Source organism: Schistocerca piceifrons, chromosome 6 (genome assembly GCF_021461385.2).
Source record: "Schistocerca piceifrons isolate TAMUIC-IGC-003096 chromosome 6, iqSchPice1.1, whole genome shotgun sequence".
NCBI classification, from domain to species: domain Eukaryota; kingdom Metazoa; phylum Arthropoda; class Insecta; order Orthoptera; family Acrididae; genus Schistocerca; species Schistocerca piceifrons.
The window spans coordinates 361867870-361881108 of NC_060143.1; the positions used below are offsets into that span (position 1 = coordinate 361867870).

A 13239-nucleotide genomic window follows, 5' to 3' on the forward strand; every position below is an offset into this window, starting at 1 on the left:
TAACAACATGTTACAGGATAGTTTTATTATGATCCTCTTGTGACCTATAGACTTTTCGTTGGTATTAACACTTTTCTTTAAGGGCAAGAAAAGGCTATTAAATAGCAAAAGACAAGACCTAGTGCAGAAAGACGTTGTGCACCTATATAATAATGTGAAGTGCTGTTCAATACAGTTAGCCAACTACTTTATAATTGCAAAATAGTAAACTTCTGTGGAATACAATACCTACATATTTAATGCATCATGAGTATTGTCGCAGAAAAGGAAGTTTACACAGAGATGACAAAGATGTGAAAATAAAACATCAAAAGCGATAAGACAGGAAGGGGGCAAGGATGACTCTAACTACTATAGACTTGTGTTTCACTGTTATTGGGAAGGGTAGGGGAGTTGTATGTATGGACTCAGCAAATTAAGCTGTCATGAGCACATATGTTACTGTGCCACGATTTCTAGCTGTGTAGATACAAAAATTCAGTAATATTTAAATAAAGGACTGGAATGCACAATTATGGTGTGTTTCATCAAATATTAACGTAGATTAGTGATGGGGTTTCACAAAATATAAGCTTCTCTGCACTGGTGCTATGAGTACATCTGTATCTTGACAGTCACTAGTTGAGCTGTGCTTCAGTTTAAATGCAAATTATGAAAGTTCCAGAATGTGAAATCAAAAGGTAACTACGTTAAGGTAAGAGTTGCATCATTCAAAGCAATAACACAAGATTGCACACAAACTGTGCATCAAATGAACACTACTCAGTCTCTAAGTTTGGCTTGAGAGTTAGAGGCCAGATCATGAAACAAAGCAATGCAATTTCATCACCTTTAACCACATGCAAGCCACCCCAGCCCAAAGGGCATCAGCCCTTTTATACACACTCCTGGCTTGTTTGTAGAATCTTTGTAATATTGCCCTTTCCACAACTCTGGCTGTTTGCACCAAACATTTTTCCTCAGTCACTTCAAAACATTATAGTAAAACTTCTCATTGACAGTCTGACCAGATTGAGCATACTCCTTATGCACCACTCCTCAGATGTCAAAAAAATAATTGGCAATGAGTTCATGTTGCTGTGAACTTACAGAGTTTTTTTCGGCCTTGGAGAAGATGGCATTTTCCATTGTGATGATTGCTGCAGGGTCATAACCATAGACCCAAGATCCATCATCAGGGTGTATATGACCTGGGAGATCCAGGAAAAACCCAGGAATTTTTTAGAATACCAGGAATTTTTCATTGTTTTAGTTTTCAGCTAAATTTTTGCAATTTTGACTGGTAAGAACCAATACTCTAACAAAGGATATTACTGTATCCTGCTACTGCAGAATAATAATACTTCAACAATAAAACATAAACGAGAGAAAAGAACCAAAATAACTTAAATTCCAAAGGAAATGCGCAATATACAACAATGACACACAGTGCTCATGCAAGCACCTGGCAACAGCAAACTGTGTCAAAGGCTTTAGGAAGACTATGCAATGCTTCATAACAACAAATTGCCTCCAATGAGCATGAAGTCACAACTGCTTGTCTTGTAGCAACACAGTGTATTTTAATTTAAACCATTAACTTATGTGTTCATGCTACTTAAAAATAATGTTGCTGTTGGCTGTCTACAACACGTGTCCTATGCTCTGAATATTCACTGTCATTGGCTGGCGAAATCACATGACATGAGCTATAACTGGCTTACAAAAGCACATCGCAATCTTGATTTGGAAAGTAACATGCGGTGTTTGGTGGAATTCCAATGTATACTTTTGTAATATGAAAATACTCAGCGTACATGTTGCTGCATATCAAATATTTCCAAAACGTGTTTTTTTCCCTGAGTTTCGATTTCTTAAGTGCCGGGAAATTCTACACCTGTGTCTAAAACCATAACCATTCAAAGGATTGATAAGTTTTGAATTTCCAGGAGAAAATATACTGTCACTTAACACAGAAAAAGAGTGTTTTCACCCGGGAGAAAGTGTATTTTTAACCGGTAAATCCGGGATTTTTTTTTTTTCCTTGTTCATGTATACACCCTGATCATGTAATGGCTCTGAATAAGAATTTTGATACTCTATAACTTCTTGTTGCAGCTCAGTGCATGTCTGAATCCTGAAATTTCATTGGTCTATGCTGAGAAGGTGAGGGACAAACTTCACTGCAGTTCATCTCATGTTCAGTTCATCAAATAGGTTTTGATGACATGTATCGTATGACAGCCCAAGTCCGTAACAAACATCATGAATTGTCTCTCTTTAGCCTTTGTGAATCACATCACACACTTTTGTGATCATTTCTGGTGTTGTGCATATTGATGGTTAGCCAAAATTTTTGACATCTTCTACAGATTCTTGGTCTTCCTTGAAGTGCTTGAACGACTCAAATGTTCTTGCTTGACTCAGTACACTCTCACCAAATGCCTCTGTCAGTGTGTGGTGGGCTTCAGCTGCAGTTTTCTTCTACTTCAAACAGAATTTTATGCATATCCGTTGCTCTTTCACGTTATCTGTACTATAATTTGCAGAAGCAGTGAAACACATCCTGACATGCCTCACTACAATTCACAACTGCATGTGCCAAACAAGATGCAACTTTATGCTGCAGTAGATAAGATGTATACCTCAAGACGTCTAGTGGCGGAATGTCATATTGCTACTAGTTTGACCAGTATAGTGAAATTCTTGGATATTTTGGGTAGCAACTAGTATTATTGTCTATATTTTGTCACTGGTATGTTTAAGGGTTTTGTCTTATTATTCCATCTCACGCAGCCAAACTGAACAACCATTTGAATAGATACCATACATTACTAAAGAAGAGCTTTCAGTGTAAGATATCACATGGTGTTGTAGCTTCATTTGTTTACCTGTTGTTGATCTTAATAACTTATTGGCTATTGTCTTTCTGATTAGCTACACTATAACTTTTTTAGTTTTTATCATACAATTAGGTGGCTCATAATGCTGTACTTGTCCCCCATAGCTATGTCTTTTGAGCTGTGTGGATTGAATGTAGCATAAGTGGCTGCTTGCCTGGATATGCCTGGTTTTATGTGACCATCTACATCTACATACATACTCCACAAGCCACCTTATGGTGTGTTGTGGAGAATACTTTGTACCACTACTAGTCACATCTATTTCTTTCCACTCACAACTAGAGCTAGGGGAAAATGACTTTCTATATGTCTCTGTACGAGTACTAATCTATCCAATATTATCTTCATGGTACTTGCTCAAAATATATGTTGTCAGCAGTAGAATTGTTCTGCAGTCAGCCTCAACTGCCAGGTCTCTACATTTTTTCAATAGAGCTCCTCAAAAAGAACTTAAATGTTTTTTGAACCTATAGGTTACAAACCTAGCAGCCTCCTGCTGAATTGTTTCAATGTCATCCTGTAATATGACCTGGTGCGGATCCCAAATACACAAAAAGAACACAACAATGGACTGCACTAGTGTCCTGTATGTGGTCTCTTTTTACAGATGAACCAGAATTTCCTAAAATTCTCCAAATAAACCAGAGTCAACTGTTGGCCATCCGTACTACACTCCTTAAATGGTCATTCCATTTCATATTGCTTTGCAACATTTTGCCTAGTTATTTAATTGATGTGACTGTGCCAGGCATCACTCTACTGATGCTGTATTTGAACATCATGGATTTGTTTTTCCTACTCATCTGCTGTAACATACATTTTTCTACATTTAGAGCTAACTGCCATTCATCACACCAACTAGAAATAGGTACTCAATGATGACACCTTCCCACACGGCACAGCATCATCAACAAACAGCACCTGACTGGCGCTTACTCTGTCCATCAAATCATTTTTGTATATATAAATTGACACTGGTCCTGCCACATTTGCTTGGGGCACTCCTGATGATACCCTTGTCTCTGACGAACACTCACTGTTGAGGAGAAAATACTGGGTTCTGCTACTCAAGAAGTTTTCATCCCACTCACATATCAGGGAACCTATTCTGCATGGTTGTACCTTCATTAACAGTTGGCAGTGTGAGTAAATAGCACACTGAGTTTTGCACAAGCAATGCTTTCTGAAACCATGCTGGTTGCTGAACAGAAGCTTTTTGCTCCCAAGGAAATTTATTATATCTGAACAGGGAATATGTTCAAGGATTCTGCAGCAGACCGATGTTACAGATATTAGTCTCTAATTTTGTGGGTCTTTTCTTTTACCCCTCTTACATACAGGAGTCACCTGCACTTGTTTCCAGTTGCTTGGGACTTTCTGCTGGGCAAGAGATTTGTGATAAATGCAAGTTAAGTTAGGGGTCAATGCTGTAGTAAACTATTTGTAAAACCGAATTGTTATTCCATCAGGACCTGGTGACTTATCTATTTTCAACTGTCAGTTGTTTCTCTACACCAGTGATGTTTATTACTATGTCCTCCATACAGGAGTCTGTGCACTGGTCAAACAATGGTATGTTTGTAAGATTCTCCTGCGTGAATGATTTCTTAAATGTGAAATTTAAAACTTTATCTTAATTTTTGCTGTCCTCTGCCATTACACCAGATTGGTCAGCAAGTGATGGGGTAGAAGCCTTAGACCTAGTTAGCGATTTTATGCAAGACTATAATTTTCTCGCTTTCTCAGCAAGATCTATTGCTAAGGTGTAATGGTGGTAGTTGTTGTAAGCTTCAGGCATCAGTCTTTTTACAAATTTCTGTTGCTTTTGCTTGTCATCATTTATGTGTTCTTTTTTGAACTGAGAGTGCAACACTCTTTGTTTCCTCAACAGTTTTTGAATTTTGTTGTTAAACCACAGTGGATCTTTTCCAACCTGAATCCATTTACTCAGCACATACTTCTCCAGAGTCTGATTCACAGCCCATTTACACTTTGCCCATCATTCCTCTTTGTCCACTGTACTGGAACTAAATGATGTCAGTTCATTGTCGGGGTGCTAACAACTGTCTTTCTGTTCTTTCTAGCACAAATACTCATCTAGCTTTCTTGATTGCTTTGTTAACTTTAGGAACCAAAGTCACTTCGATGACATCATGGTCACTAATCCCTGTCAGTTATGTCAGGCCTGTTGGTACCTAAAATATTTTCATTGTGTGTGGGCTGCAAAGACAGTTTTCAGAAAACCTGTTCAATAGAACTTTGCTAGACTGTCTGTCTGTACCCCCTGCAGTGAAACCATATAAAAACATCTAACAGCTATCTTGATTTCACCCTAACCTGTTATATGTGACCAGATAAATTAACTGTCACATTCAGGTTTAACCTCATTATGAATCGTTACATATCTTAGAGCTTCCTATCTTTGGTTTCAGCCACCTCTTGGTCTTGAGACTAATCTGATTGTGAGAAATTTAGTGGAGGAAATACCATGAATATCATATTTATTGTACATATCTCTAGTTCTATATCCATATATAGATGTGATCTGTCTTTGTTTCCAGATTCTTGGCTAGAATATTTATTATTAGCATCCATGTCATCTTCTATTTTTCCTGACCTTTATCCTGTATCTCCATGGGGTTGGTCAGATGCCCTTGTCTCTATACCTTCATATCCTTGCCCCGGGTTGGAACTTGTGTACCTCAACTGTCTGCATCTTGTGTTACCCCATGAGAGAGTCAGTAAACCTTTTCTAAATGTGTGTGAATTGTGTGACTGAGGCAGGAAGTGGGTACCAGCTTGTTATTCACCTAATCGGATGTGTGAGAAACTGCCTAAAACCACATCCATGCTGGCCAGCAAACTGACCCTCTTTATTAATCTACCTACTGGAACTGATCCAGGACTGATGCACCTCCACAAATGCAGGAAGCAGCATGGTAACATCTGCGGCCATCCATGCAGTTCTTTTATTATCATAGAGATAATTTCATAATTTGTGTGACAATAGCATCAGAATGTTTTGATCTAATTAATACCAAGATATTGTTCAACTTAAGAAGTTTTTAAATTACTTTTTTTAATCTGTATAGTTTCAGGATTGGTATATTACTTCTCTTTTCTTTTTTCATAAAATTTACAATGTTTGAGCTTTGTCAGTGTTATATAATTAAGATATTTTGTAATATGCAGTCAGCTAACTCCACCAACCACTCGTTGGTTTTGCAAATCTCGTAATTTTATAAAATTACCTAAAAATATCATTACTTCACTTTTTTTGCATTTTTATGCATCTCTGAAACAAGTAGGAAGTCTGACAAATAAATTCTGCATACGATATAATAAATTCGTCATACAACGTAACTATCATTTCACAGACGAAATATTTATTTTACTTTTCTCAGGATTAATGTTACAAGAACAAATGCATTGTTCTCGTAATCTAGGCTAATTCAAATAATAGACCATCTTTGAAGCCAAGATTCAAATGGCAACTGAACGTTACAAAAGTTAAAATCATGCATCGTTTTCTTTTAAACAGGGCTGCAGGGCATTAGAATGAAGTGGCAGTATGTTTTCATGGTCACTGGCCCTTGGCTGCCTCGAACCAGTATGGTGATGCTTGACTTCCAATTAATTATATGCAGTTGAGTTGTTCCAATTCCTGCTCGTTTATATCATAAAATTACACTTCACAACTACTGCTCTGTCAGCTAGACATGATTTTATAACTTGCCACTCAAGAGGAGAGTGCAACATTTTAAATGTATACTTATCAATTTGTACAAACGTTTTTGAGGATGGTGCTTACATCCACTTCAGTAATGTTACAGGCTTCTCAAAAGTAGGAAATGCTTAAACAAAATAATATATGTTCTTGTACTATCGCCGAATGGTTGCAGAGAAGGTAAATCTACAGCATAAGGAACTGTGTAACTCAGAATATATTATATAGTCAGTAGATGAAAAGAAAGTTGTGCTGCAATGTTTCTGGAGTTTACAAAACACTATTTCCAATACATTACTTATATAAAAGCTGGAAAACAGTGCCATTTCATGGACAAGTAGGAGAATGGGTACAGACATATGCAAGTACCTGCAAGCAGTATTTGTAAATACAGAATACATTCCAATCAGAAACCAAACCCTTTAACTATGCAGTGTTGTATGGTTTGGTAATAGGGCAACTGCCATTAAGTAAATGATATTGGTGCTGAGAGAGACAATAAAATTTTGCATGCTGATGACATGAAGATACTGAATGAAGAAACAATTGCTGAAACACTTGAGCTTAAAGTACTTTTTCTGCAAACTTCACAGTACAATGGCACATAGGAAATGACTTGTCAATAAACCTGAGAAATGGTTATGTATATAATGTTTAGAAAAAAAGACGAGTGTGAGCTTCTGGATTTGGAGGTAGAAGAAACAAGGATGGAAGCAGTGGAAGTGGAAGTCTCTATATTTGTAGATAATACTGTGATTATTGAAATGAAACAGCATACTAATAATGCCTGTTAAAAAACTAAACGCTATAGTATTCATTATTAAGCAGCAAGTGTAGTATGCAGACAGACAAACATCTTCTGTGCACAGCATACCACAGAAACTTTGAACAATATGTGAATTAAGGAGTAACAATATGGAGAAACTGACACATTGAACAATATATGAATTAAGGAGTATCAATATGGAGAAACTCACACATTGAACATTTAGAAAACATGAAAGCATCTCAGAGAGTGAGGGCAGGGGTTTGCAGACCTAGATACTCAGATGTTTAGAACATGTAAGGAACTTTCTGGTGAAAAGTTTGTCTGTGGAAAAATAATGTTGCAGTGTTCATGGTTAGTTGAGATACTAAACCTGTAAATGATGTTCTATTTAATTATTTCTGTTGCCACAGGTAAATTCCCTGTGTGCAGTGTAATCTTACAGAACCCAATAAAATATAATTTTATTAATGATCTTTAGATTATGTCTGTCCAGGTGCAAATGTATAAATGAAAATTTTATTTTCTCAGATGCATTTTACTTTAATTTCTTTGAGGCATCTTCATGGAAGGAATATGCATTTATTCAGTTGCTAATAGAGAAACAAAACCTAAAAATCATTCATATATAATTCCCCTGAGATACACAGACCAACAACATTGAAATTGTTAAAATCTTTCAACTTAAGCATTTGCTGCCTGACTCCAAATAGTTTCGTCACTTAATTTTTTTGCATACTAGGTAGTACATCATTCCTTCACCAGACCTTCAGAATTTTTTTTCATTTAAAATATAAGCATTGGTTCAAATTGCTTAGTGAGATCTGTTCATGTATGCACACTGTAATTATTTGTTTGTCCCTTCTTGTTCAAAAAAGTCAATACTTAGAATTTCAATAAACAATTCATGTTATAAATATAGGTTTTAACCATTTTCATTTCTTGTCTAATACATGTGCAACACATTTCTCCAATTTTAAAACTTTTTTTCTCATTCAGTTTCTCACTGATTACATCCCAAAAAGCTATAAAAACTGTATTCACAATGGTTATTTATCACTTCTAAATTTGTAGGAAATAATGAATGGAACCATGCAAATGATACAGAACATTATCGACTCCAACATCATCTTGTACAGGTTCTAGTTACTGGTAGGGTCTGTTTGGAACTTAGGTCTACCCACCACATCTTTGTTGCCACCTGTCTATCTTTTCCTTTCTTCTGAAAGCTTTCTTCCTCTCCTTTTAGCCACTTGTCCCTTGGTGTTTCCATTGAACCCTTGCCTTCCATCTTCATGTTGTGCATCTTCTTCCAACTGATTCTCTTCACATGCGCATACCATTTTAATCTTATTTCCATAGTATTGTCTTGCAGTGGTTCTAATACCATCTCCCTAACAATGCCAGTCTCATCTTTTTCATTTCTGTTACAACTATCCACAAGCTTTAAACTTCATTTCATTTCCACTTACTTTTTCCCCTTGCCTTCATAGCCCAGGTTTTTGCAACCCTCGCCTTCTTACTTTTATGGAGGACGTTTTTGTTCTGAATCATCCTCTCACTCTCCTCATACAAATATCAGACTGAATTACATGTCCACTTATATCTTTGTTATACCTCCCCAGATACTTTCCCTCCTTCTCTTCCCCCTATTACATTACATTTCACGTTATATTTTTTCACAGCTTCTTCCCTAATGTTCCATTGCTCCTTATTTCTCCCAAAAATCATCAAATATCAGCAAATAACCATTTTTCTGTCTTCTATCATTTTGATATGTATCATTATATCTTCCATCAGCGCTATTAAAAGTAACTGAAGTAACTGAGATAATGTTTTAGAGAGTTTTTCTGCTTCGTTCATTCCATTCTGCCTTGTCTCAGTCTCTATCAGCATACACTTCCTCGTACAGTTATTTTATCTTCAGTACACACTGCTACTCTACCCCTTTCCCTTTCAGTACCTTGCAAATTTTACTTCTGGATACAGTCTCATATGCTTTCTCTAAATCCAGGAAGACCAATAGTAGATCTCTCCCGTACTCACAACATTTTTCCTGTTTCTGTCTCTCTTTAAATACAAGATGCATCATAGAACTTTGTGGCTTTCTCTGTGCTATTTTTTCCACTGTTTTCTGTATTTGTCTATCCAGGATCCTTTCTAAATATCTGCAAAGTGACACACAAAGGAAATTCCCCAAAAGTTTTTGAAAACCTTTTGGATCCCCTTCTTGAAGACAGGTGCAGTTATAGCCTCCTTCCAGTTTTCTGAAATTCGTAGCAACTTCCATGCAGATCTCATAACTCAATACTACTACCATATCTTCATTTTTTCTGCTGCTCTGGTCCTTTCCATACTTAGTTGTCTATCCATGACCCTTTCCTAATTCCAAGTGCTTACGTGTCTCATCCACTTCTATCCACATGTGATCTTTCTTCCATTTTCAGTGTAGCAATCATCTCCACTATAGCTGTTATCTTCCTTTGCTACTCTGGATATGGGAAATTATCAGTATGTGTCCTCCACAACTCTTTGACCCCTCCCATCTTTATCATCTATTTTTACATTCTCTGCCACACCTCTTCTCATTCTGTATTATTTCCTTTACTATCATATACCTTTAAAAACGTTTTTTGGTGTTGTAGTCTTTATTCCAAAAGCTGTTTAGATGCAGCTTTCCATGCTGTTCAATTCTGTACAAGCCTCTTCATCTGTATGTAACTACTGTAGTCAAACCTTGCTCTCCATGTATAATTTAGTGTTATGTCTGTCCACCATAAGATTTTCCACATTCACATGGAATGTGGTAGAGCCAGGTGTACTAGATCTGAGCTTATCTTTCATGCTACGCAGGAGGTTCTTTATTTTTGCAGATGATTGAAATATGTGCTTGCGCTCTCATATTCTCTTTCATTGTCTCCTCCTTCTTCGCTCCTGTCATTGCATATTTGTGCTTGCCAGTGCCTTCTAAATTAATTTATTCATTTTTGTAGCTGTTGGAAACAAAATTCTTGTTTAGATGGTCCAGTTCCATCAATATTCTATCCTCTGTACCATTTATCATTTGCGTTTCATTTCAGACACTACAGACAAATATTTTCAGAAAAGACTTCCTAACATTTAAATTTATATAGAATGTTAACACCTTTACTGCTTTTAGTCTCACTTTTCCTAATCAAGTTTGCTCAGAATTGCCTGATTGGCTAGAAACATGTCTCACTCTCTCTTCAACTACTATCTCCCTTTCATATCTGTCAGCTCCTATAACTACATTCTGGTTTCCATACAAGTTGTAGATAACCTTTCACTCACTGTATTTTATGCCTGCTTCCATCAGGACTTCAAAGAGTATATTCAAATGAATACTTAACATTGTCATAGCTTTCTCTAAATCTACGGTATATTGATAATTTTCACTTATGGACCGTCTGACAGCAACTGAATGAAACACAATTTTAGTGCCATACACGTTTCGCCTTTATTTCCTGCAAGGCATCATCAGTGGCTTGAAATATGTACATATGTTAGCTATTTTATTTACATTTTTGTCACTTTGCCTATAGGTTATAAACAATTCTGGTGGTTGGTATTTCCTATTAAGTAGTAATGTTTTGAACTGTACTTACAGGTTGCGTAGACAGTTTCTTACATATTACGCTCCTGTTGCATTTTTGGTGTTGTTCTTCTTTCTATGAGCGCCAATTTGCTGTTTTTTCCACATTCCACAGCACTATGCACTGAACGCTTGTTTTAATGCAATGTTTTGGTTTCTGTTGCCGACTGTCAAATGTTTTTGCCAAAGATCGAATATTACTGCCAAACTTATGAGTGTAACTATTGAAGTATCTGTGGTCTGTTCGTGTATGCATTTGTGTGTGCGTTTGTGTATGTGTGTGTGTGTTTTTTGGTGTGGTATTAATTTAATTTAGTTTAATTTTATTGTATTTATTTATTTATTTTTGTTTTTGTCCTGTGTATGTGTGTGTGTGTGTGTGTTTTGGTGTGATATGTATTTTTTTGTGCTGTGTGTGTGTGTGTCTGTCTGTATTTTGGTGTTGTGTAAATTTTTTTATTTTTTATTTTTATTTTTTTATTTTTATTTTTTTTTTGGGGGGGGGGGGGGGGAGCTGTGTGTGTGTGTGTGTGTGTGTGTGTGTGTGTGTGTGTGTGTGTGTGTGTCTGTAATTTGTATAAGATGTTTGTCATGGTTGCTTATTCTCATTATTTTCATTTCTTGTTCCATGTTTGTAGGATGATGGTTGTAGTGTTTTAAATGCTCTGCAAATGTGGAATGGTTTGTTTCATACTTCCAACATCTGATATGTTCTTTGTATCTTGTTTCAAAATTCCTGCATGTCATGCCTATGTATACTGCATCGCAACTTTGACATTCAAGTTCATATATTCCTGATTGTTGGAATTTGTCCCCCTTGGTAGCTGGCTGGCTTAGGTGTGATTGAAGGGTTTGCCCAGGCTTATATGCTATTTTGAAGCCCTGTCTCTTTAGGATGTTTGCAACTCTGTGTGTTAGTTTATGTGTGTAGGTCATGGTGTACCATCTGGTTCTTTTCTGTGTGGTGTTGTCATTGTGTGTGTTTGTTGAGTGTGTTTGTAAGTTTTCAGCTTGTGAGTTCTTTTGTATTGTGGAAATGTTGTGTTTGTTTTTTATTTGTGTTTTTATTTTTTGATTGAGCCTGTGTACCACATGTGTGTCATACCCGTTGTTCCTAGCTATTTGTATGATCGTGTTCATTTCTTGTTCATAGTTTCTCTTCCTGAGTGGGATTCTGTTTAATCTATGTAACATGTGTCTTAGTGCTGCAAGTTTCTGGCTTTGGGGGTGGTTGGATGTGGAATGTATTATTGTGTCCGTGGCTGTTGGTTTTCTAAAGATGTTAAATGTATGTTTTCCATTTTCTTTTTTAATTGTAATGTCAAGAAAATTTATTTGATTTTCTTTTTCAAGTGTGAATTTTATGTTCTTATGAGCTTTGTTTATTTCTGAATGGAGTTCATCTATTTTTTCACTTGGCTCGTCTACCAGACAGATAATGTCATCCACGTATCTGTACCAATATATGATTTTGAAACTTTCATTTGTGGTTATCTTTTAAATATCTGATTTTCAAGGTGACTGATGAAAATGTTTGCTAGTGTTCCTGATATTGGGGATCCCATGGGCAGTCCATATACCGTAGTATTACGCGCAACTGAGGAGGACAGGACCACAAAAGTTGAAGATGTTCTCTAAATCTACTTAAGTTCCTCTCTCTCTCTCTCTCTCTCTCTCACTCTCTCTCTCTCTCTCTCTCTCTCTCTCTCTCTCTCTCTGTGTGTGTGTGTATTGTGTGTGTGTGTGTGTGTGTGTGTGTGTGTGTGTGTGTGTGTGTGTTGCTGAAAACAATGTTTCTGAATACAGTTTTAATATTCAAGTTTGTTATCACTTGACTGTTGAAAAAAGACATTAACTATATGTATATATTGTTTGTTTTACATCACAGGTGATTTTCCGGTTGCCTTCCTTACCAGAGACAGACAGCATAAAAGAAGCCCCAATATACACTGTAAGTGATTTTCAGTGACTTTATGTCTTATTTCAATGTTTCAGTGTTAAATACTGTCATATCATTATGTTTTCAGTGTTAAATACTGTCATATCATTGTGTCATTTACAGGCAGAAGCAAGTATTTTTTCTTATGTTGCAATGGGTCGCAATGCAACAGCTTCAAGAGCAACTCTTACAATCGAGCAAGTGACTGCAATTTCTGGTTCAGACACCAAACAGTTGAGAGCAAAACCACCAATGCAAAAAATGGGGTAATATATTATGAAATAAATCTAGATATTGTAATCTTACCCTCCC

General features: G+C 36.5%; 1 protein-coding gene across 1 annotated transcript in view; it reads left to right on the forward strand.

Moving 5' to 3' along the window:
• Positions 1–13239, forward strand: part of LOC124803322 (protein unc-80 homolog) — a 995149-nt gene that overhangs the window by 304715 nt on the left and 677195 nt on the right. Inside the window, exons 11-12 of the mRNA XM_047264506.1 lie at positions 12877–12939; positions 13051–13193. Coding sequence (XP_047120462.1) covers positions 12877–12939; positions 13051–13193 — 206 coding nt within the window. The remainder of the gene's footprint in view (positions 1–12876; positions 12940–13050; positions 13194–13239) is intronic.